The sequence below is a fragment of the Accipiter gentilis genome, chromosome 7 (assembly GCF_929443795.1).
Source record: "Accipiter gentilis chromosome 7, bAccGen1.1, whole genome shotgun sequence".
NCBI lineage: Eukaryota > Metazoa > Chordata > Aves > Accipitriformes > Accipitridae > Astur > Astur gentilis.
Window position 1 is genome coordinate 43,196,818 of NC_064886.1, and position 18,648 is coordinate 43,215,465.

The following is an 18,648-nucleotide window of genomic DNA, read 5'->3' on the forward strand; positions in this document are numbered from 1 at the left end:
TGTGTGGGATCCTCCCTGATTTTGGAGGGGTGTGGGGGGAGCGAGGTGATTTCTTTAAGGAAATACCTTAGCGGCATCGGAGAGAAGCCTGGCTCCTCTGTGGAGAAGGGTCTGGGGGCTCTGGCCCATCCTGGTGTCTGTGTTGGGGGGTCCTGGGCTCTGCCTGCCCCAGGGCCAGGGGGTTGATGTGGGGTTCTGTGCCATGGGTCACGGGGCAGCATTGGTGGGGTCCGTCCTGCTCCGGGGAGCACTCACCCCATCCCTTTGCTGGCTAAGCAGTTCTGGGGCGGTTCTGCAGCCTGGCCACGCTGCGAATCGCCCCTGCCGGGATAATTGAATCGTTTGTTTTCATTAGCAGGTTGACAGAAACTTGGGGATCAGGTACAATCGAGCGCTCCGGCACAGGGGGCTGGCGGGAGCCCCGGCACAGACGGATGAACCCGAAGTTGCTCAAACGCTGGGGGCAAGAGCTGCCCGGTGGGGGGCTGCCCATGCCATGGCAGGCTACTAGCTCATCCTTCCCAGCCCCGCTGCCGGAGCCTGCGGTCGGATCCCGCGTCCCCCCCATGGGTTGGCTGCCTCCCGCCCCAGGGGGCTGTGCCGTGGGGCTGCAGGAGGAGTGGGGAAGAAGGGTGGCCTATTTCTGCCATGCAGGCTGGGGATTAGCTCCCAAAGCCCAGGGCCCTGCAGTGCCCTCCTGCTCATTAGCCCTATCTGCATTTTAATCCTTCCAAATATGGGCTAATTACATCATTCATAAAGCTGAGCTGACAGCACCGCAGTGCTGGGGTGACGTGCGTGGGTGGGGGGTGCCAGGGCAGCCCCCTGGCTGGCAAGCGGGGTGCCTGGGGTTCTGCGTGCGTGGACCGTGGGATCAGGTGCTGCGGTGTGTGGGGAGGACAGATGGCAGTTTTGGGACACCCCATCCTTCCGATGGGGTGTTGGCTGAGAATGTGGCGGGGACCATGAGCAGGACAGGCCTAGGGCACCCCATGGGGAGCGGCTGGGGAGGGCGAGGGGCCGTGGGGTGCTGGGAGCCAGGGCTGCGCCACAGGCGGCTTACCGGGAGCGGGAGCACTTGCCCTGGCACTGCCAGCGGTGCCGAGGACCCCGGGAACCCCGCTCAGCCCTGGTGCCCACGGACGGGCTCTGCTCCGGTACTGGCAGCGAGGCAGTTAACGGAGCTTGTCGTCTCCCTCTTAGGGCTCCGTTCCCGAACTGCAGCTTGAGTCAGTTGTGTGGAGGTGGCAGCGGCGGCAGCTCCGGCTGGCACACCGGCTCCGGCTGGCACACCAGCTCCGGCTGGCACACCGACCCAAGCTCTCGGCCCGGCCGTGTGCGGAGCCCAGGCCACCGGCACCCAGGTGAGGGGGTTGACTGGGCAGGGTGGGAGCCGGTGCCCACTCCGCTGGGGGATGCCAAGGGGTGCCCATCGATCCCAGGAAAGAGGACGATGCCCGCCGGAGCTGGGGCACCAGAGCCATGTGCCGGGGAGGACCGGGGCCACGCATGACTTTGCCGAGAAACTTTGGCTGGGCTGGGCACGCTGGGGTGCGGGCAGGAGTGCTGCTCAGCCTGAGCCAGGCAGCCCCCGGGGGTTTGGCTGGGGTGGACAAGCCCTGGGCTGGGGCTGGCAGACCCCCTCAATGACCCGTCACTGCAGCATTACCTGGCTGAGCATCACCAGCCTCCGGGTGGAGGGTGGTCCCCGTCCCCAGCACGGGGGGTCCCCTGGGGCACCACCAGTCCTGCCTGGTACAGCGGGATATGGCGGGCACTGCCAGCATCACCCGGCGGCACGGACAAGGACCTGGTGTCCCCGCTGCCCTTGCCGGTGAGCCCTGCCTGGACGGGGGGTGTGCTGCCTTCAGGGGCAGGAGGGGATTTTCTGCTCCCCAGTGCTAGGAAGGGCACCCCGGGGTGGGGGCCCAGGGCTGCCTGCGCAGCCCCCGCTCCTGCACAGCATCCTGGCCCCACTCGGGTGCCCCTTCCCCGTGGGATGCATCCTGCCCCTGTGCGGGGTGGTGGGCAGTGGTGGACACAGCCCCACGGGACCCCTGGTCAGCCCAGGGGGCTGGTGGGTGAACGGGGGCACGGCAGCACCCGTGGGGCTGGGTAGCACTTGGGGGTACACGGGCAGCATCACGAGGGGTGTCCCAGCTGCGGCTCACCCCGCTGTGCTTTGACGCCTTGCAGGGCCCTGCGGAGCCATTGGGACTGGAAACGGCTACCCCATCTCAGAGGGGGTCCCTGCGGTCCTCTCCACTCGCCAGACCATCACACCCTGTTCCCCACCAACACCCGCTGCTACCGGGGACCTGCCCGACCCCGCAGACTCACGCCTGGCACTGCGGGGCGACGTGCCCCGGGCATGACGGGCGCCTGCCCGGCTCCCTAACGAAGGCAGCGGCCGCCCTCGCCGCCCCGCTCCCCCAACATGCCTTTCTCCCACGGGGCCGCCTGCCCCCCATCACGCCTGGCCACCCACCGTGCCACGGCCACCATGGGTGAGACCCCCGAGCCGTCCCCCCAGGCTCCGCTGGCCGTCGTCTCCAAGGTGGAGCTGCGGGTGAGCTGTAAGCACCTCCTGGACCGCGACACGCTCAACAAGTCGGACCCCTGCGTTCTGCTGCTGATGCAGTCCCAGGGCCAGTGGATGGAGGTAGGAGGGTGGGGGGCACCGCCAGCACCCACCGCAGCAGGGGCTGGCTGTCATCGGGGTCATGGCGGGGCTGGGTGCAGGGTGCTGGGCGCAGAGTTTGTGTCTCTGTGATAGTGACGGGAGCAGAGACAGCCCCAGGGTGGCTGCAACACCCATGGGGCTGGAAATAGGGTAGGAGCCTCTGCGCAGGGTGCAGAGCAGGGTGCAAGGTGCAGGAGATGGTGCAGAGCAAGGTGCAGGGTGCACACAGAGGATGCTGGACGCAAGGTGCAGAGTTCACGGTGCAGGGAGCAGAGCACGAGGTGTAGGGTACAAAGCGCAAGGCTCGTGGAGCAGGGCAGGGTGCTGTGGGACCCTTGGCAGCGTGTGGGGACGGTGCAGACACCTTGGTTAGAGCGAGTCCTCGGGGGCTCCGGTAAAGCCGGGGAACAGGGTGCCCACGGTGCATGGCTCCAGCACGGCTCCTCTGCCCCGGGCCAGGGCCAAGGGACACCTTGGCCACCCCTGGGGGGGGATCAGGGCTTCTGGGCTGGCCTCATCCTGCTCAGGACAGCCAGCTCAGAGGGGGGCCGGCACTGCAGCCACGTGCCCCTCGCTGTGCTGTGCTGTGGGGCCATGATGCCCACACGAGCCGTGGCCAGCGCTGGGGCTGGCACGGCTCCTTCCCGTCGCTCCCGCACGGCTTAGCTCTGGGCTGGTGCCGGCAGCTCCGCGCTCACTAATCACCGCTGCTCAGCCGGCAGATTTAGCGCTAAATCCCTCTGCGTGTAATTGACTCTGCTCACCGGAGCCAGAGCCGGAGCCAGGGCAGGCGGCGAGGGGCCCTGTGCCAGCTGCGGCTCCCCAGACTGCGCCGGGCCAAGCCAGTTGTACCCTACTGTGCCACGGTGTGCCATCTGACACTCTGTGTGCCATGCCGTGCTGTGCCGTGCCATGCAAGGGCCAGATCCAAGAGGCAAGAGGGCCCCTCCTGGGCCACCTTTTGGTGGGTGGGAGTCTGTGAGCTGTTCCCTCCCTGTCCCTGCCAGAACATGTCCCCCAGCCCAGCCGAGACGGTGACTGAAGCTGGCTCAGCCGCTGCCCGCTGGGTCCGAGAGCCAAAATGGCCCGACAGGCCAGCAGGGGCTGGCACTGGAGGGGCTGAGATGACCGAGACCCGGAGCCCCGGTGATGGGGCTGCGGGGCTGGCAGTGCCCACGCAGGAGACACAGTGCTGCACGGGGTGGCCCTGCCACCGCCGCAGCGGTGCGGGCTCAGCAGATGCTGCCGGACCAGGCAGGTGGTGGGCAGGGGCCGGCGGGCTGGCAGGGTGCCCTGGCCAGGATGCGTCCTGTTGACTCAACGCTGGCAGGGACTGGGTGCGGGGGAAGCTCCTGGAAAGCTGCTCGGCACCCGCTGCCGGCGCGGCCGGGAGACGCTGAGCACCCACCCGCCTGCCAGGGCCACGGTGGCCAATGGCCCTTGCCCTTGGCCAGCCTGGGGTGGGGAGCACAGGGGCTCATCCTGGGCACTAGCCTATTGCTCCTGCTTGGGCAGAGCCATGGCAAACCATAGTCCGGAGTCAGAGCATCCCCTCGAACTGACCACAGGGTTTGCCCCAAGCTCCGGAGGGAGCAGTGCCTCCGGGACCTGTGTGTGCCCTCGGGGGCACATGTCCCTGCCCGAGCCAGTGCCTCCAAATGCCGTTTGCCTGGGAACCGGCACGGGCAGGTAAACGCTTGCGTAGGGCTGGTCCTTCCCGGCAGCTGCCCGGCATCCCCCATCCTGCATCCCCACATCCCTCTGCCCCTGGGTTCCTGCATCCCCGTGTCCGGCTCCAGGTGAGCTCCAGAATCCCAAGGGCCTAGGCAGCTCCGCTGGTCCCAGATCCAGCCCCGAGCTGGGCTCTGGCCCCGCTGTCTCCCCCCAAGCCGAGTTCCCATCATGCAGGTGGACCGCAGTGAGATCATCAAGAGCAACCTCAACCCCGTCTTCGCCAAGATCTTCACGGTGGACTACTACTTCGAGGAGGTGCAGAAGCTGCGGTTCGAGGTGTACGACAGCCACGGTCACGCCGGCGTGGGCACGCACGACGATGATTTCCTGGGGGGCATGGAGTGCACTGTGGGGCAGGTGAGCCCGCGCCCCTCGTCCCGGGGACACCCACCGGCAACGTCCCCTCCCTGACCCCTCGGCTTTTGCAGATTGTGGCGCAGAAGCGAGTGACGAAGCCGCTGTTCCTCAAGTACGGGAAATTCGCTGGCAAGTCCACCATCACGGTGAGCAGCCAAACCTGCACCGGGAGCGGCACCGAGCTGGGACCCCGCGGTGGCACCAAGTTGGGGCACATTGGTGGCACTGAGCTGGGGTGGGGGGGCATTGAGCTGGGGCACATGGGGGGTGGTCCCCAATGACCCTCCTCATGTCCTCGCTGCCCCCCCAGGCTCTTGGGGGTGAGGAGGGCTCAGGGTCCCTGCTGGCAGGGAGGGCATGGGGACAAAGCTGTGCCGGGTGCTGAGCACCCTACAGCCGCCTGTCCTCGCAGGTCATCTCGGAGGAGATCTCGGGGAACAACGGCTACGTGGAGCTTGCCTTCCGGGCCAAGAAGTTGGATGACAAGGTGAGCCGGGTCCTGCAGGCAAGGGGAGCCGTGCAGGCAGGGCAGGCAGGGTGGGCAGGGCGGATGGTGGTCTGCCCCATCCTCCCGTCTCCAGGATCTCTTCAGCAAGTCGGATCCCTTCTTGGAGATCTACCGCATCGACGACGATCGCAGCGAGCAGCTAGTATACCGCACCGAGGTGAGGCCCCGGGCAGGATCCATCCCTCAGATGGCTCATGGCCGCCCCGGCAGCTGCTCAGCCCCGCTGAGCCCCCCTCAACCCCTGCAGGTGGTGAAGAACAACCTGAGCCCCATCTGGGAGCCCTTCAAGGTCTCCCTCAACTCGCTCTGCAGCTGCGAGGAGAAGAGGAAGCTGAGGGTGAGGAAGGGTGATGGGGACCCCCACCCCTGCCCCGGGGGGGCACTTGTCTCCTGGCTTCCCCGTTGGCCCCGCACGAGCGGCAAGCCGGGGACCCCAAGGCACCGGGGACGGTGCTGGGGTTGGGTGCAGTTTTGGGGGCCTGTGGGTGTGCAGGCCCCACCAGCCAGGTGCTGCCCAGCCGGGGCTGAGCCATCCCCTGCTGCAGTGCGTGGTGTGGGACTACGACTCACGGGGCAAACACGACTTCATCGGGGAGTTCTTCACCACCTTTGAGGAGATGCAGAAGGCGATGGGGGAGAACAAGGTGGGCGTGGGGACGCGGGGACAGCCTGTGGGGTCACTCCTCCGTGCTGCCAGCAGATCCCATTCCAGGAGGCACCTCCCAGCTCCTCCTCTGGTTTTGGGGCCGTTCTCCCCTCACTTGTCCCCTTCTTTGGGGAAGGGATGGTGGGTCTGGGCCCCTCTGGGGAAATTGGTCCTGGGCTGGCTGGAATCGAAATTGGTCCTGGCTGGAATCTGTGGTCGGGAGCAGGGAAGGCGGCTGCAACCTGGGGCTGTGGGGCAGCAGGGTTGGGGGGCTGCAGGGTCGTAGAGCCATGGGGCTGGAGCGTTATGGGGCTATGAGGCTGCAGGTTTATGGGGTTGTGGGGTCACAGTGCTGCAGAGCCGTGGGGCTGGGGTGCTGCGGGGTGCTGGGGGGGTGCCAGCGCACGGGGCCGCATCCCCGGGGCTGGGGGGCTGCAGGCAGCGCGGGTGCTGCGTGCCACAGGTGCAGTGGGACTGCATGAACCCCAAGTACAAAATCAAGAAGCGCAACTACAAGAATTCGGGGGTCGTGGTGCTGCTGGACCTGAAGGTGAGTACCCCCGTACCGTACTGTGCCGTGCCGTGCCGTGCCGTGCCATGCCCAGCTCCTGCGGGGTGGCATACGGCAGGACCGGCTGATGCGGGTCCCTCTGGAAGATCCACAGGGTTTACTCCTTCCTGGACTACATCATGGGCGGCTGCCAGATCCACTTCACGGTGAGCGGCATACCCCCGCCCCGAAGCGCCGGCAGCCGGGCAGGGGCTCTGGCACTGGGCCAAGCGCCTGTCCCCAGGGCCAGGGGCCGTGGGTTTTGCATCCCAGCTGCCCAAAGCCTCAGCTGTGCTGCGGGGCCGGCACAGCCACCCGATCAGAGCAGGGAGGTGCCGGTAGCCCTGCTCACCATGGGGGGACCCTCATCGTTGCCCCCCCCGCCAGGTGGCCATTGACTTCACGGCCTCCAACGGGGACCCCCGAAACAGCTGCTCCCTGCACTACATCAACCCCTACCAGCCCAACGAGTACCTCAAGGCACTGGTCGCGGTGGGTGAGATCTGCCAGGACTATGACAGGTCAGTGATGGCCACCCCAGGGCCAGGACACCCCGGTGATGGGCACCCTCGTGCTGGCAGTGCCGGTGCCGGGGCTCCTTATGCCTCTTCCCTTGCAGCGATAAGAAATTCTCAGCTCTGGGCTTTGGTGCGAGGATCCCCCCCAAGTATGAGGTAAGGGGGTGGTCAGGGCACTGGGGCCCCATGGAATGCCAGGGATACCCTCGTCCCTCCAGGCACCCTCGGCCGTGGCTCCTGTGGGGCTCAGCACATGCCGGGGGCCGTGGCGGGTGGGTGAGCACCAGCTGCCCCCCCCCCCCTCGCCCTCCAGGTCTCCCACGACTTTGCCATCAACTTCAACCCTGACAATGATGAGTGCGAGGGTGAGTCCAGCTCTGATGGGGCTGGGGAGGCTGGTCCCACAGCCCCCCGCTGTGCCAGAGCCTGGTGCTGCCCACCCCTTACCTCTCACATCCCCGCACAGGCATCCAGGGCGTTGTGGAGTCCTACCAGAGCTGCCTGCCCAAAATCCAGCTCTACGGCCCCACCAACGTGGCCCCGATCATCTCCAAGGTGGCTCGTGTGGCAGCCAACGAGGAGCGGACAAAGGAGGCTTCGGTAGGTACCCGCTGCCCCTGGTCAGTGGGCTAAAGGCTGGGCTGAGACCCGGCACGCTCATGCCACTTGTGGCTGCTCCCACATCGGAGCGGACCCCTTGTCCTGCTCCCCCCGCTTGGGGCCGGCAGTGGGGCCAGGCAGCGCCACCCCTCCCAAAGCATCCGTGTGTGTCGCCCAGCAATACTTCATCCTGCTGATCCTGACGGACGGAGTGGTGACGGACATGGCGGACACACGGGAGGCCATCGTCCGCGCCTCCTACCTTCCCATGTCCATCATCATCGTGGGGGTGGGCAACGCCGACTTCACCGACATGCAGATCCTGGATGGGGACGACGGCATCCTGCGCTCCCCCAAGGGCGAGCCCGTCCTCCGTGACATAGTCCAGTTCGTCCCTTTCCGGGAGTTCAAGAACGTGAGTGGGGTATCGGCGGTTCTCCTGTCCCCACGGCAGGACCGAGCATTGTGGCATGGCATGCCTGTGCCCCCGCGGGTGCTGCCCCTCACACAGGGGCAGGTGGGTACCACCGTGCTCTGACTCACCTGTCCCCCCCCGGTGTCCCCCATCCCGCAGGCGTCACCGACAGCCCTGGCGAAGTGCGTGCTGGCGGAGGTGCCCAAGCAGGTGGTGGAGTACTACAGCTACAAGGCCTTCCCCCCCCGCTGCCCCCAGTCCGACACCCCCGACTCCAACCTCAGCTCGCCCCAGTGAGAGCCCCCCACCGGCTCCCCGCAGCATGGTGTGGGGACAGACGGGGTCCCCACCGGGTCCCAAACCTGCCGCAGACCCCTCCTTGCCGGGCCGGGGGGGGTACCGGGAGCCGGCAGCACAATATGGGGACAGTCCCGGTGCTTCTGTGCAGGGCACCCCTCCCTGCGCTGCCCAGGGGACTGGGGGTCCCCAGCGGGCATTGCCTGGTCCCAGTGGTCCGTGCCCTGTGGCCCATTCCCACTCCATCCCTGCTGTCCCCGTGGTCCTCTCGGTCCCCGCTTTTCTGTTGCTGTGACGTCGTTCGGAGGCTGCATGACGAACCACCCCCTCCCCAGCGTGTGTGGGGGACCCCCCCAATAAAGCAACCAGCCCCGTGCCACGTGCTCTCTGGGCGCCAACACCAAACTTCCCTGCCGGGTGCTCAGCGGGGTGCGGGCAGAGGGACAGGCAGCTCTCGGGGTGCTGCCCGGCCCCCCTCGTGCCCCTCACCGTGCCACCACGCTGCCCAGCCCTGGCCGGCAGCAAGTGAGAGCTGAACGTGTCCCCTAGCCTCAGCTGCCTGCACGGGCACTGCCACCGGCCGCTCCAGCTGCCCCTATATTTAAGGGTATTCGTGACTGGCAGCGTGCAGGGGAGCACCGGTGCTTTGAAGCTGCGGTACTTTTGAGCAGCCACCGCTTTCAAGTTGTGCCGGAGCAGCCGACTGCCCTGCTGTGCCGCTGCCGGCTGCCACGGCCCCAAAATCCAGGCCACAGCAGCGGGAGTGGAGGCAGCGCCGGCACCCGCCTCCTGCCCCTGCCCAGCACATTGCCTGTGCCACGTGCCACATACCGTGTGCCATGTACCATGTGCCATGTGCTATACCATGTGCTGTGGGTTGCGTGCCACGCACTGCATGCCACACGCTGTGCCATGTGCTGTACGCTGCATGCTGTACACTGTGCCATGTGCCGTGTGCCATGTGCCACATACCATGTGCCATATGCTATGTACTGTGCCATGTGCTGTGTACCATATGCCATGCACCATGTTCCACGTGCCGTGTGGTGTATGCTGCATGCCATGCACTGTGCCATGCTGTGCCATGTGCCGTGTACTGCACGCCGGGCTCTGTGCCACACCGCTGCCGTGTGCAGCGCACTAAGCACTGCGCGCTACTTGCTGCACCAAACGCCGGGTGCTGTTCGCCGTGTGCCAGCTGCCTACTGCCATGTGCTGTGTGACACTGTGCCGTGTGTCCTTCACCCGCCGTGTGTTGCCGTCCTGGTGCCGGCAGATGCTCCTGGGGCAGTGACGTCCACCGGAGCAGGGTGTCACCCAAAGCCATCACAGGGACTGAAACTGGGGCCCGGGGCAGCCGTCACAGGGCAGGGGTCACCCAAAACCCTGCCAGGCGGGTGCCACCAAGCTGGGCTGCTGGACCAGGGATGCCGCCATCACCCTGGGTGCCAGCACAGGGATGCCAGCCTGTCCCGGTCCGGGCAGCCACTCACCCGGCCACTGGGATGGCCACGCTGAACCACCACGACCCTCTGGCGCTGCCCGCTGCCGGCATTCCTGCATGCAGGCAGAGCGCACTGCCTGCACCACCCTGATCAACCCGCATATTTATAGCTCCTGATTCATCTCCTATAAAGCAGGATAATAGACGTCGCCATAGAAACCCAGCGCCTGACGAGGCTGCGGCGGCAGCCGGCCCTCGGTGCAGGCAGGGGTCTGCCCCAGCCCCTCTGTGGGGCTGGCTGGGTGGGTGCCCCACCGGTGGGTGCAGGAGGACCCCCGAGGGGCTGGGGGTTCCCAGTGTCACCTGGCCGGGCTGCACCCACCAGCGGTGCAGCAGGGCTCGGCCAAGTGCTGTTGAGGGGTCCTGCTCGTGCCAGGGCAGACTCTCACCACCCCCCACCCCGGCAGTGAGCCACACTGTCCTGGCGAAGGCCAGTTAATTAAGCCAGGGGTTAATTATTGGTGGTGCCTATGCTTCCCAAGCAGCTTGATGTGGCAATTCTTCAGAGCGTGGCAGGACAGGGGCTGGGGGTGCTGCCCACCTGGGGCACCCCAGGATGCTGGGGGGACCAGGGTGGGACAAGCCCCTGGGTGCAAACACCCCAGGAGGGGAGATCAGCATGCGGGGGCATCCAGCCAGGCTGGTCAGGGCACTGCAGCACCCCCCAAAGCATCATGAGGGGTGCACCAGGTCAGGGCGGGGGGCATTGGGGTGCAGGGGGTATCTGGAGGGGGTTGCAGGCGATGCAGTGGGGTAGGGATGGGGGGACCTTGGGAGGATGGCGGGGGCCTGGCAGCCCTGGGTGCTGCTGAAGTAGCCAGCTCTGTGGCCCGAGCTCTGCCGGCAAACACCGGCACCGTGCAGCTGTGCCGTGACCCTGCCGTGGGGCCTGGCAGCCCGCCACGGCCTCCTGCGCTGCCCACCCAGCCATTGCCCCCCATCACAGATAAGGTCCCCGGGGATGGGTCCCGACCCCGATCCGGCCCCCGATAACGCCGAGTGTTTCCCGCCTCTGGCGCCGTCGGCACGCCGCTTCCCGTCCCACGCCCGTGAGAACGTGCTGCCTGGCTGTAAACAGCAATAAATATTTATTTTTGCAGGGCGGGCTGGGCGGAAGGGGGGGTCACGGCCACGTGCCCCCAGTCCAGGGGAAGGAAGGCCATGAGGATGCCTGCAATGTGTTACCGGAAAAGTCCCCTGTCCCCCGGGGCAGGGGGATTGTCACGCAGCCGGCATGTCCACCCCCCCAAACCCCAGCCCCACTGCAGCCCGGACCCCCAGGGTGATGCACGGGGGTGTATAAGTTGCACCCCATGCAGGGTGTCCCCCCCCGCAGTGGGGCTCGGCAGGCTGGGGGGGGTGTCAGTCGCGTTGTGCAGTGGCAGGGCCGAGTGCCACCGGCCCCCCCGGCTCCTCGGACCCTCAAGCCATGGGCCAGCGCGCGGGCAGCTCCAAGTCGCCCATCTCCTCCTGGTAGAGTCGGTTGAAGAGGGCGTTTTGCAGGGGGGAGAAGTGGTCACGCCAATCCCCCACCACACCTGCGGACGGAGGGGAAGGGGTGACAGGGAGGCTGCAGCCAGGGCCGGCACCCCCCCACCGTGTCCCCCCGTCCCCCCCATCACCTTTCCTCATGAAGCATCCCTGGCTGTGGTCCATGATCTCGGCGGGAATGAGGGAGTAGTTGACCATGGCGTTGTCCCGCATGGTGGCGAAGCTGCAGTGCTGCTCCAGGGCTCCCAGCGTCTCCGGTCCCAGCGGGCAGCCCAGGAAGGCGCTGAGCCGCTGCACCGTGCCACGCAGGTCCTGCGCCGGAGGGGACGGTCAGCCCTGGGGCAGCCGGCAGAGACGGGGACGGGGACACGCACCAGGGCTCACCTGGTGGAGCTCCTCGTAGGTGACGTAGAAGATGTCCAGGAGCTGCCGCTGGGCCAGCCAGCCCTTGACGTGGTCAAACCAGGAGCCGTAGTGCACTGGGGGGGGGAGGTGGGGTGTGACGGAGGGGCCCCGCTGAGTCCCAGGACCCCAGGGACCCCCCCAGCCCTTACCCGTGCCCTCAATGAACCGCGTGAGGAAGGTGTCGAAGGAGCCGGGGTCAGGCAGGAACTTGGCCAAGCGGTGGAAGTGGTAGAAGGAGACAGCGACGTCCTTGGGGTTCCTAGCCACGTAGATCACCTGGGGGGGGGGGGGGGTGATGGCATCAGCCCCACGGCCGGGGGGGGATTCCGCTCTGCCCCACTCAGAAAGCCCCTGGTAATCACCCTGGTTGCGGGAAGCCCCGTGGGCACAAGATACCCCTGTGGGGAACCCCCAGACTGTCCTGGCCCCCCCCCCAGCCCTCACCTTGGCCTTGCTCTGCTGCAGGGCAGGGGCCAGGACGCGGGCAGGCAGGTGGGTGGTGATGAGCCGGCGGGTGGCCGTATCCTGCAGTGCCTCCCTGAAGTAGATCTGCTCCAGCCAGGGCGCCCGCTCCCAGTTGGGGATGGTTTTGGCCGGCAGGACGTCCCCGCGGCTGAACAGCAGCGTCAGGATCTCCTGCATCCAGGTGGTGCCTGGGGAAGCGGGCACCACGTGGCACGGCATGGCATGGCATGGCATGGCATTGCACAGCGTGGAATGGCATGGCACGGCTCACCACGGCATGGCACTGCTCAGCACAGACGGGCAGAGCGTGGCATGGCATGGTACAGCACAGTGCTGTATGGCATGGTGTAGCTCAGCACGGCATGGCACAGTACCCCATGGCACAGCACCCCATGGCACAGCATGGCACAGCACAGCAGGGCACGGCGCAGCACGGCATGCCATCGTACGGCACAGTGTGGCGCAGTGCAGATCGGCACAGCTCAGTGTGGTGTGGATCGGCACGGCACAGCATGGCATGGGGCAGCAGCTGGGCTGGCAGTGCCATCTGGGACCCCCAGAGCCCCCACCAGTCAGTCACACCAGTCCAGGGTTGGGGACAGGATGGGGCTGGGGAGGAGGGTGTGGGGTCGGCTGCCCCCCACCCACAGTGCTGGGCTTCTGGGGGGGTGGGAGCCGACGGCTGGGGCCGGGGGACCCCTGTGCTGTGCCTGGAGGGGCCGGTGGCCACCGGGCTGCGGGGGCCGGTGGGGGGGCCCTGCTCGGGAAAGAGCTGGCCCCGAGTCCGACCCCCTCCCAGCCACGCAGGCAGCTCCCGGTCCTGCCGGCAAGCTAAGGGCCACGTGGTAGAGCCTGCCCGTGCCCCCCCACCCCTCCAGCCTGGGGGTCCCCAGTCCCACCCACACCCCCTGCTCCCCAGTCCCTTCCCCGTCCCCCAACCCTGGCCGGCACCCTCCTCGCCCTCCCCCCACCTGCCCCCTCACCCCACCGACCCTCACCTGATTTGGGGTAGGTGGCAATGACCACGTCGGTGGGACGGAAGGGGAAGGTGACGGCGAAGCCGAGGGACTCCTGGGTGTGGAGGTGGCCGGGCAGGGAGATGCCGGCGAAGGTCTCCGTCACCTCCATCCGATCCATGGCCCGGCCACTGCAAGGGACGCGCTGGCGACCGGTCTTAAATAGCTGCAAAAGAGGAAGGCGTCCCGGAGGGCGGGAGGCTGGGCCCCCCCGGCACATTCCTGCTGGGGCCATCGCCGGGAGAGCGCTGCTGCGGGGCAGGGGGGCTGCGGGATGGCCCCGGGCTGGGGACACCCCTGGGACAGGACGGGATGGGACGGGGGTCCTGCACAGCCAGACCCACCGCCACAGTCAGGAGAGCTGGGGACGGGGGACGGGGGGCGGGGGCAGGAAGGGGCACCCTGCTCGCCCAGCGGTGGGAAGGGTGCTGGGAGCCTCGACGGCCACGGCAGCCCGCGGTGACCCCAGGGGTGCCAGCCCACGTGCCCCACAGCTGGGCTCCCCACGGCCGGCACCGTGCCGGAGGAAGGGATTCACATCCCAGCACACTCTGGGACGAGGAGCGGGGCTGGCTCTCTCCACATGGCTCTGTGCCATTCCCAGCAGCCTCACGATGCTTCTTGCTATGCACGACACTGCGGCCACCGCCGGCCCCTGCGCAGGAGCCAGCCGGGGTCCCCCCGCACCGTGGGCTCTGGGCCACAGGACCAGCGGGTGCCTCAGTTTCCCCACACACGATGCTGCATCAGGACCGTGGGACAGGGGCGGGGGGAACCCGGCACACATGTGGCACTGTCGGCAATCCCACGCCAGGGTCGCACCGCTCCGGCTGCTGCCCCCCAGCCCTTCTTCCACGGCGAGACGGCTTCGCCACAAAGCCGCGGGGTGCGCTGGCACTCGGCCACTCCCCAGCGCCCGACGCCATGTCAGGGGGTGGCTCTGGGGTGGCCGGAGCCTGTCCCAGCCCCGCCGTCGGCACGCAAGCCGGAAAACATTTCCCAGGCATTGCAGGCAGCAGCTGCCCGAGCATCCCGGGACCGGGGTGAGTGAGGGACAGGGGTGCTGGGCCCTGGCTGTCGGCAGCGGGGATGCCGGTGATGCCAACATCTAGCCAGGGGTGCCGGCGGGTGCCAGTGCTTGGCCGGGGGTGCCGGCGGGTGCCAGCGCTGGAGAGGCCAAAGTGGGGATGGGACCGGCGCTTTCCCAGCAAAAATAAATCTGGGCTGCATTAGAGGGGCTGGGACCGTCACCACAGCTATGCGGAGAGGCCCCGGTGCAGCCCTGCCACCCGGGGCCGGGCTGGGGGAGGCCGCCGCCATGCCGTCCCGGTGCCCCGGCACCGCCACGGCCAGGGCACAGGGCATGCAGGGTGGGGTTACGTCTGCGGCTCCTGGTTATTTATTTACGACAGGAGGGGACAGACGGTGAGCCGGGGCAGCCGTCCCGGTGCGTGTGCTCAGAAGGCTCACGGTGGCGGCGGCAGGTCGCCCCGGCTCGTCCCTCAGCGGCACCGAGTGGGTGAAGATGCCGGGCTGCAGCGTGCTGGCGCTGGTGCTGGTGCTGTGCCTGCTCCCGCCCTGCACCGGGCAGCATCACCGGGAAGAGGCCGAGCGCATCATGACGACCACGCCAGTCATCGATGGGTGAGCAAAGGTTGCGTGGCACCGCCGTCGTGCCTGCCTGGCTGCCGCGGCAGGGCTGTGGCTCTCGGCACCCTGAGAAAAAACCCTGGCCAGAAAACCCCACTGGGGACAGCCCTCTCCCTGCTGGGGGGGGATCCCCGTGCCAAGCCCCCTGGGGCTGTGCGGCCGAGGGGATCCCCGGTGGTGCAGCCCAACTGGGAGCGGGCAGGGTGCCGGGAAGCCGGGGGTGAGTTTGCCCCGGGGGAAGTCCCTGCTTGGGGCAAATGGGTCCACGGGGTTGTGTCCTAAGGGATGTTCCCAGTCTTGTGGCAGGATCCTCAGGGGGCCTGGGTCCTCCGCAGGGGTCCCCCGTGGCACCAGCCCTGTGCTGTGGCAGTGGAAAGGGGCGCGGAGCAGGGAGAGCCGGAGGATGTGGGGACGGTGACGCAGGAGGGGAGAAGTGGGAGCCCGCCCGTGCGTCTGGCTCCCAGCACTTCCCCAGCGATACCACTGGGTGCGGGACACCATGTGGCCATGATGTCCCTACATCCCTGCAGCGGTGACGGTGACGTCCCTGTCCTAGGGATGCCGGGCTGGGTCCCCCGAGTGTGAGGGCTGAGTGGGGATGGTGGGTGGAAGGGTGCACAGAAGGGTCCCCAGCCTCCCTCCGGCTCCCCACCGGCCGGCAAAAGGGGGTCCCACATGGGGTTGTCCTCTGGGAGTGACCTGTCCCCACCTCCCGGATGGAGCTGCTTGGGTGGCTTTTGGCAGAGGGCACAGATGGGTGGGCAGATGGACCAGTGGGTGGATGGATGGATGGAATGCTGGCCAGATGAGTGGGGAATGGGTGGGCAGACAGGGAGATGGGCAGGCTGGCTGGACAGACGGACTGAGAGGCGACCAGACAGCCCCTCACTCCCGCTCCTTCCCCTGCCCAGGCACAACGACCTGCCCTGGCAGCTCCTGGAGAAGTTCAACAACCAGCTGCGGCTGCCAGAAGCCAACCTCACGCTGCTGAACGGCACCCACACCAACATCCCCAAACTGCACAGAGGGCACGTGGGTGGGCAGGTGGGATGGTGAGGTGGTCAGGGGCACCGGGGGGCACCAGGATGGGCAGGGGTACCAGGGAGGACACCGGGGTGGGCAGGGGTACCGGGGCAGGCGGCAGCGGGCACAGGGCCGGGCTCCCAGTGCTCACCGAGTGCTGTCGTGGGCAGTTCTGGTCAGTGTACGTACCCTGCGACACGCAGAACAAGGATGCGGTGAAGCGCACGCTGGAGCAGATTGACGTAGTGCACCGCATGTGTGAGCTCTACCCCAAGACCTTCGCCTGCGTCGTCGACAGCGCCGGTGAGTGGGCACGGGGGCGGGATGCCGGTGCCCCAGGGGATGCGGGTGCCCCAGTGCCCACCCCAGCTGATGTCCCCCACCCTCCCGCAGGCATCCAGCAGGCTTTCCAGAGCAAGAAGGTGGCCAGTCTCATCGGGGTGGAGGGCGGCCACTCCATCGACAGCAGCCTGGGTGTCCTGCGCACCTTCTACCACCTGGGCGTCCGCTACATGACCCTCACCCACAGCTGCAACACCCCTTGGTAGCAGCCCCTGGTGGGGGACAGGGATGGGGTGACAGGGGCAGCATCAGCGGGGGGGGGACGGGACACACAGGTCGTGTGGCCGAGCAGGGGCACGTGGCTGGGGGTCCGCCCTGATGCTCTCCCCCATTCCACAGGGCTGACAACTGGCTGGTGGACACCGGGGACGAGCCGCCCCTGCACCACGGCCTCTCGCCCTTCGGGAAGGTGAGTGGGGACAGCGTCGGCAGCCGTGCCTGGGAGCAGCAGCCGGGGGGGACGGACGTGGTGCTGGCACACACCAGCCCTATGCTGGCTTATTAAGCCAAGCAGCGGGTGCACGGTGTCCCCCCCCTCCATGCAGGGCTGCCACAGCCCCTCGTGCAACCCTCACTGTCCCCATCCCCATCCCCGCAGACAGTGCTGGAGGAGATGAATCGCTTGGGCATGATCGTGGACCTGGCCCACGTCTCGGTGGAGACGATGAAGGTTGTGCTCAGCCTCTCCAAAGCCCCCGTCATCTTCAGCCACTCGTCCGCCTACAGCCTCTGCCCGCACCGCCGCAACGTGCCCGATGATGTGCTAATGATGGTGGTGAGTGCCGGGGCACGGCCATGGGCGGGGGGGATGGACGGGGGGGACCGGTGGTGGCGGGGGGGGGGGGGGGGGGGGGGGGCGCAGGGCTGAGGGCCACCTTTCCCCCAGGCCTCCACGGGCAGCCTGGTGATGATCAACTTCTACAACGCGTACGTGACGTGCAGTGACGCAGCCACGCTGGCCGACGTCGCAGGTGAGGCAGATGCCCGGGTGGATGGGAGGGTGGCAGTGTCCCCCCACCGCCCCGCTCACCCCAGCCCCTCCGTATCCGCAGACCATATGGACCACGTGAAGAAAGTGGCTGGTGCCCAGTCCGTCGGCTTCGGCGGGGACTACGACGGCGTCACAAGGTAAAGCGGGTGACAGGCACGCTGGTGGGATGGGGCAGCACTTCCCCAGCTGTGGCAACTTGCCGTGGTGGTGGGGGTCTCGCCTGTGCCCTGCGCGGGCAGCTGGGGGTGCCGTAGGTGGGTGCCGCCGGTCTCGGCTGCCGCCGGCACGGCTGCGAGCTGCGGGTTGGCGCAGGCTCCCCACCGGCCTGGAGGATGTCTCCACGTACCCCGCGCTGGTGGCCGAGCTGCTGGCAAGGAACTGGACGGAGGCAGAGGTGAGGGCGGCCCTGGCTGAAAACCTGCTCCGGGTCTTCAGGAAGGTGGAGGAGGTGAGCAGGGCACGGGGAGGTACGGGGCATGGGGATGGCAGAGACAAGCAGGACATCAGGACGTACAGCACTTGGGGATGTACGGGGACATGGGGTGGCAAAGGGGCACGCAGGGCAGGGGATGAAGGGGGGCACGGGGACATGCGGGGCTCGGGATAGCACGTGGACGTGCAATGTGACAGGAGGCCCCTAGCCTCCCCTGGCCCCTCGCTGCGGGAGCTCACTCTGTCCCCCCATCGCAGGTGAAGAGGACCCTGCAAGGCATGGCTGCCCATGAGACACCCATCACCTTCGAGGCACTGGAGGGGACGTGCAGGACCCGCTACGGGTACACCAATGGTGCCAGCACATCCCAGCTCCCACCGGCAGCCCTGGCGCTGGCGCTGGCCCTGCTCCACTCTCTGCTCTCCTAACACCCAGCATCGGCTCCCACCGCAGCCCCAGCACCGTGCCCAGCAGGATGCCGGCAGCTGGCCCGCTGGCAGCCAGGCTGGGCCCAATCCTGCCACCCCTCCCCACCTGCACGCCAGCCCCGCGAGCAAAATAAAGCTGTGCTTCCAGCACCACCGGCAGCATGCGTCTGTGCCGGGACCCTGCGAGGACCGCCAGCCCCAGCCCCGTTGCCCTGCTCTTGGCTGAAGGCGATGAGCCACCCCAGCACGTCACCGGCCACGCCGGCACCCTGCCCGCCACCGCGGCTGCGTGCCCCTGGCTCCAGCAGAGCAGAGGCGTAGGGGGTCTGGTGGGCTCCCAGCCCAGGGCACTGGGAAGCTGTCACCGCACCGGGAGTGACACATCACTGCAACACACGGCCAGGGTGGCTGTAGGCCTGCCTCCGCAGGATGCTTACATTAATCATTAGCTAATTAATTGGCTACTCAATTATCTTCTTAGCAATTTCCTCTCACATTTGGGAACAGCCTGTCTTTGGAGCGGAGGCGGCTTTGGGCACTGGGTAAACAGGCAGGAGAAGGAGAGCCATCTTCCTGTGGCATTCGCAAATTG

At 67.4% G+C, this 18,648-nt stretch overlaps 3 protein-coding genes across 3 annotated transcripts; 2 read left to right on the forward strand and 1 right to left on the reverse strand.

Annotated features, from left to right (window-relative positions):
• The first annotated feature begins 1,277 nt into the window (after positions 1-1,277).
• On the forward strand, positions 1,278-8,308 carry CPNE7 (copine 7). The gene is made up of 16 exons (XM_049806463.1): positions 1,278-1,364; positions 2,197-2,662; positions 4,592-4,774; positions 4,846-4,920; positions 5,187-5,261; positions 5,356-5,439; positions 5,530-5,619; positions 5,828-5,926; positions 6,392-6,478; positions 6,586-6,645; positions 6,866-6,999; positions 7,098-7,152; positions 7,310-7,361; positions 7,463-7,596; positions 7,775-8,011; positions 8,171-8,308. The coding sequence occupies exons 2-16, from the start codon at positions 2,438-2,440 to the stop codon at positions 8,306-8,308; spliced, it is 1,728 nt and encodes a 575-aa protein (XP_049662420.1). The 5' UTR covers positions 1,278-1,364; positions 2,197-2,437.
• Positions 8,309-11,043: 2,735 nt separating this feature from the next.
• On the reverse strand, positions 11,044-13,312 carry LOC126041150 (sulfotransferase 2B1-like). The gene is made up of 6 exons (XM_049806485.1): positions 13,172-13,312; positions 12,153-12,361; positions 11,858-11,984; positions 11,688-11,782; positions 11,435-11,615; positions 11,044-11,350 (listed from the first exon to the last, which is right to left on the reverse strand). The coding sequence occupies exons 1-6, from the start codon at positions 13,308-13,310 to the stop codon at positions 11,235-11,237; spliced, it is 867 nt and encodes a 288-aa protein (XP_049662442.1). The 5' UTR covers positions 13,311-13,312; the 3' UTR covers positions 11,044-11,234.
• A 1,350-nt stretch (positions 13,313-14,662) lies between these two features.
• Positions 14,663-18,208, forward strand: DPEP1 (dipeptidase 1). Its single transcript, XM_049806500.1, has 10 exons — positions 14,663-14,833; positions 15,751-15,883; positions 16,033-16,165; positions 16,256-16,406; positions 16,544-16,613; positions 16,803-16,979; positions 17,091-17,175; positions 17,257-17,332; positions 17,508-17,643; positions 17,886-18,208. Exons 1-10 carry the CDS (start codon positions 14,715-14,717, stop codon positions 18,054-18,056), a joined length of 1,251 nt encoding a protein of 416 aa, XP_049662457.1. The 5' UTR covers positions 14,663-14,714; the 3' UTR covers positions 18,057-18,208.
• The last annotated feature ends 440 nt before the right edge of the window (positions 18,209-18,648 follow it).

What these genes read in the sequence shown, in the direction of transcription:
- CPNE7 (XM_049806463.1), top strand. Translation starts at nt 2,438, where the DNA reads ATGCCTTTCTCCCACGGGGCCGCCTGCCCCCCATCACGCCTGGCCACC. An exon ending in TGGTGCTGCTGGACCTGAAG is followed by an intron (nt 6,479 to 6,585) that starts GTGAGTACCCCC and finishes TCCCTCTGGAAG; the next exon opens with ATCCACAGGGTTTACTCCTT. An exon ending in TGACAATGATGAGTGCGAGG is followed by an intron (nt 7,362 to 7,462) that starts GTGAGTCCAGCT and finishes ATCCCCGCACAG; the next exon opens with GCATCCAGGGCGTTGTGGAG.
- LOC126041150 (XM_049806485.1), bottom strand. Translation starts at nt 13,310, where the DNA reads ATGGATCGGATGGAGGTGACGGAGACCTTCGCCGGCATCTCCCTGCCC. An exon ending in TGCAGCAGAGCAAGGCCAAG is followed by an intron (nt 11,985 to 12,152) that starts GTGAGGGCTGGG and finishes CCCCCCCCCCAG; the next exon opens with GTGATCTACGTGGCTAGGAA. An exon ending in GCGGTTCATTGAGGGCACGG is followed by an intron (nt 11,783 to 11,857) that starts GTAAGGGCTGGG and finishes TCCCCCCCCCAG; the next exon opens with TGCACTACGGCTCCTGGTTT.
- DPEP1 (XM_049806500.1), top strand. Translation starts at nt 14,715, where the DNA reads ATGCCGGGCTGCAGCGTGCTGGCGCTGGTGCTGGTGCTGTGCCTGCTC. An exon ending in CTGCGTCGTCGACAGCGCCG is followed by an intron (nt 16,166 to 16,255) that starts GTGAGTGGGCAC and finishes ACCCTCCCGCAG; the next exon opens with GCATCCAGCAGGCTTTCCAG. An exon ending in ATGATGTGCTAATGATGGTG is followed by an intron (nt 16,980 to 17,090) that starts GTGAGTGCCGGG and finishes CCTTTCCCCCAG; the next exon opens with GCCTCCACGGGCAGCCTGGT.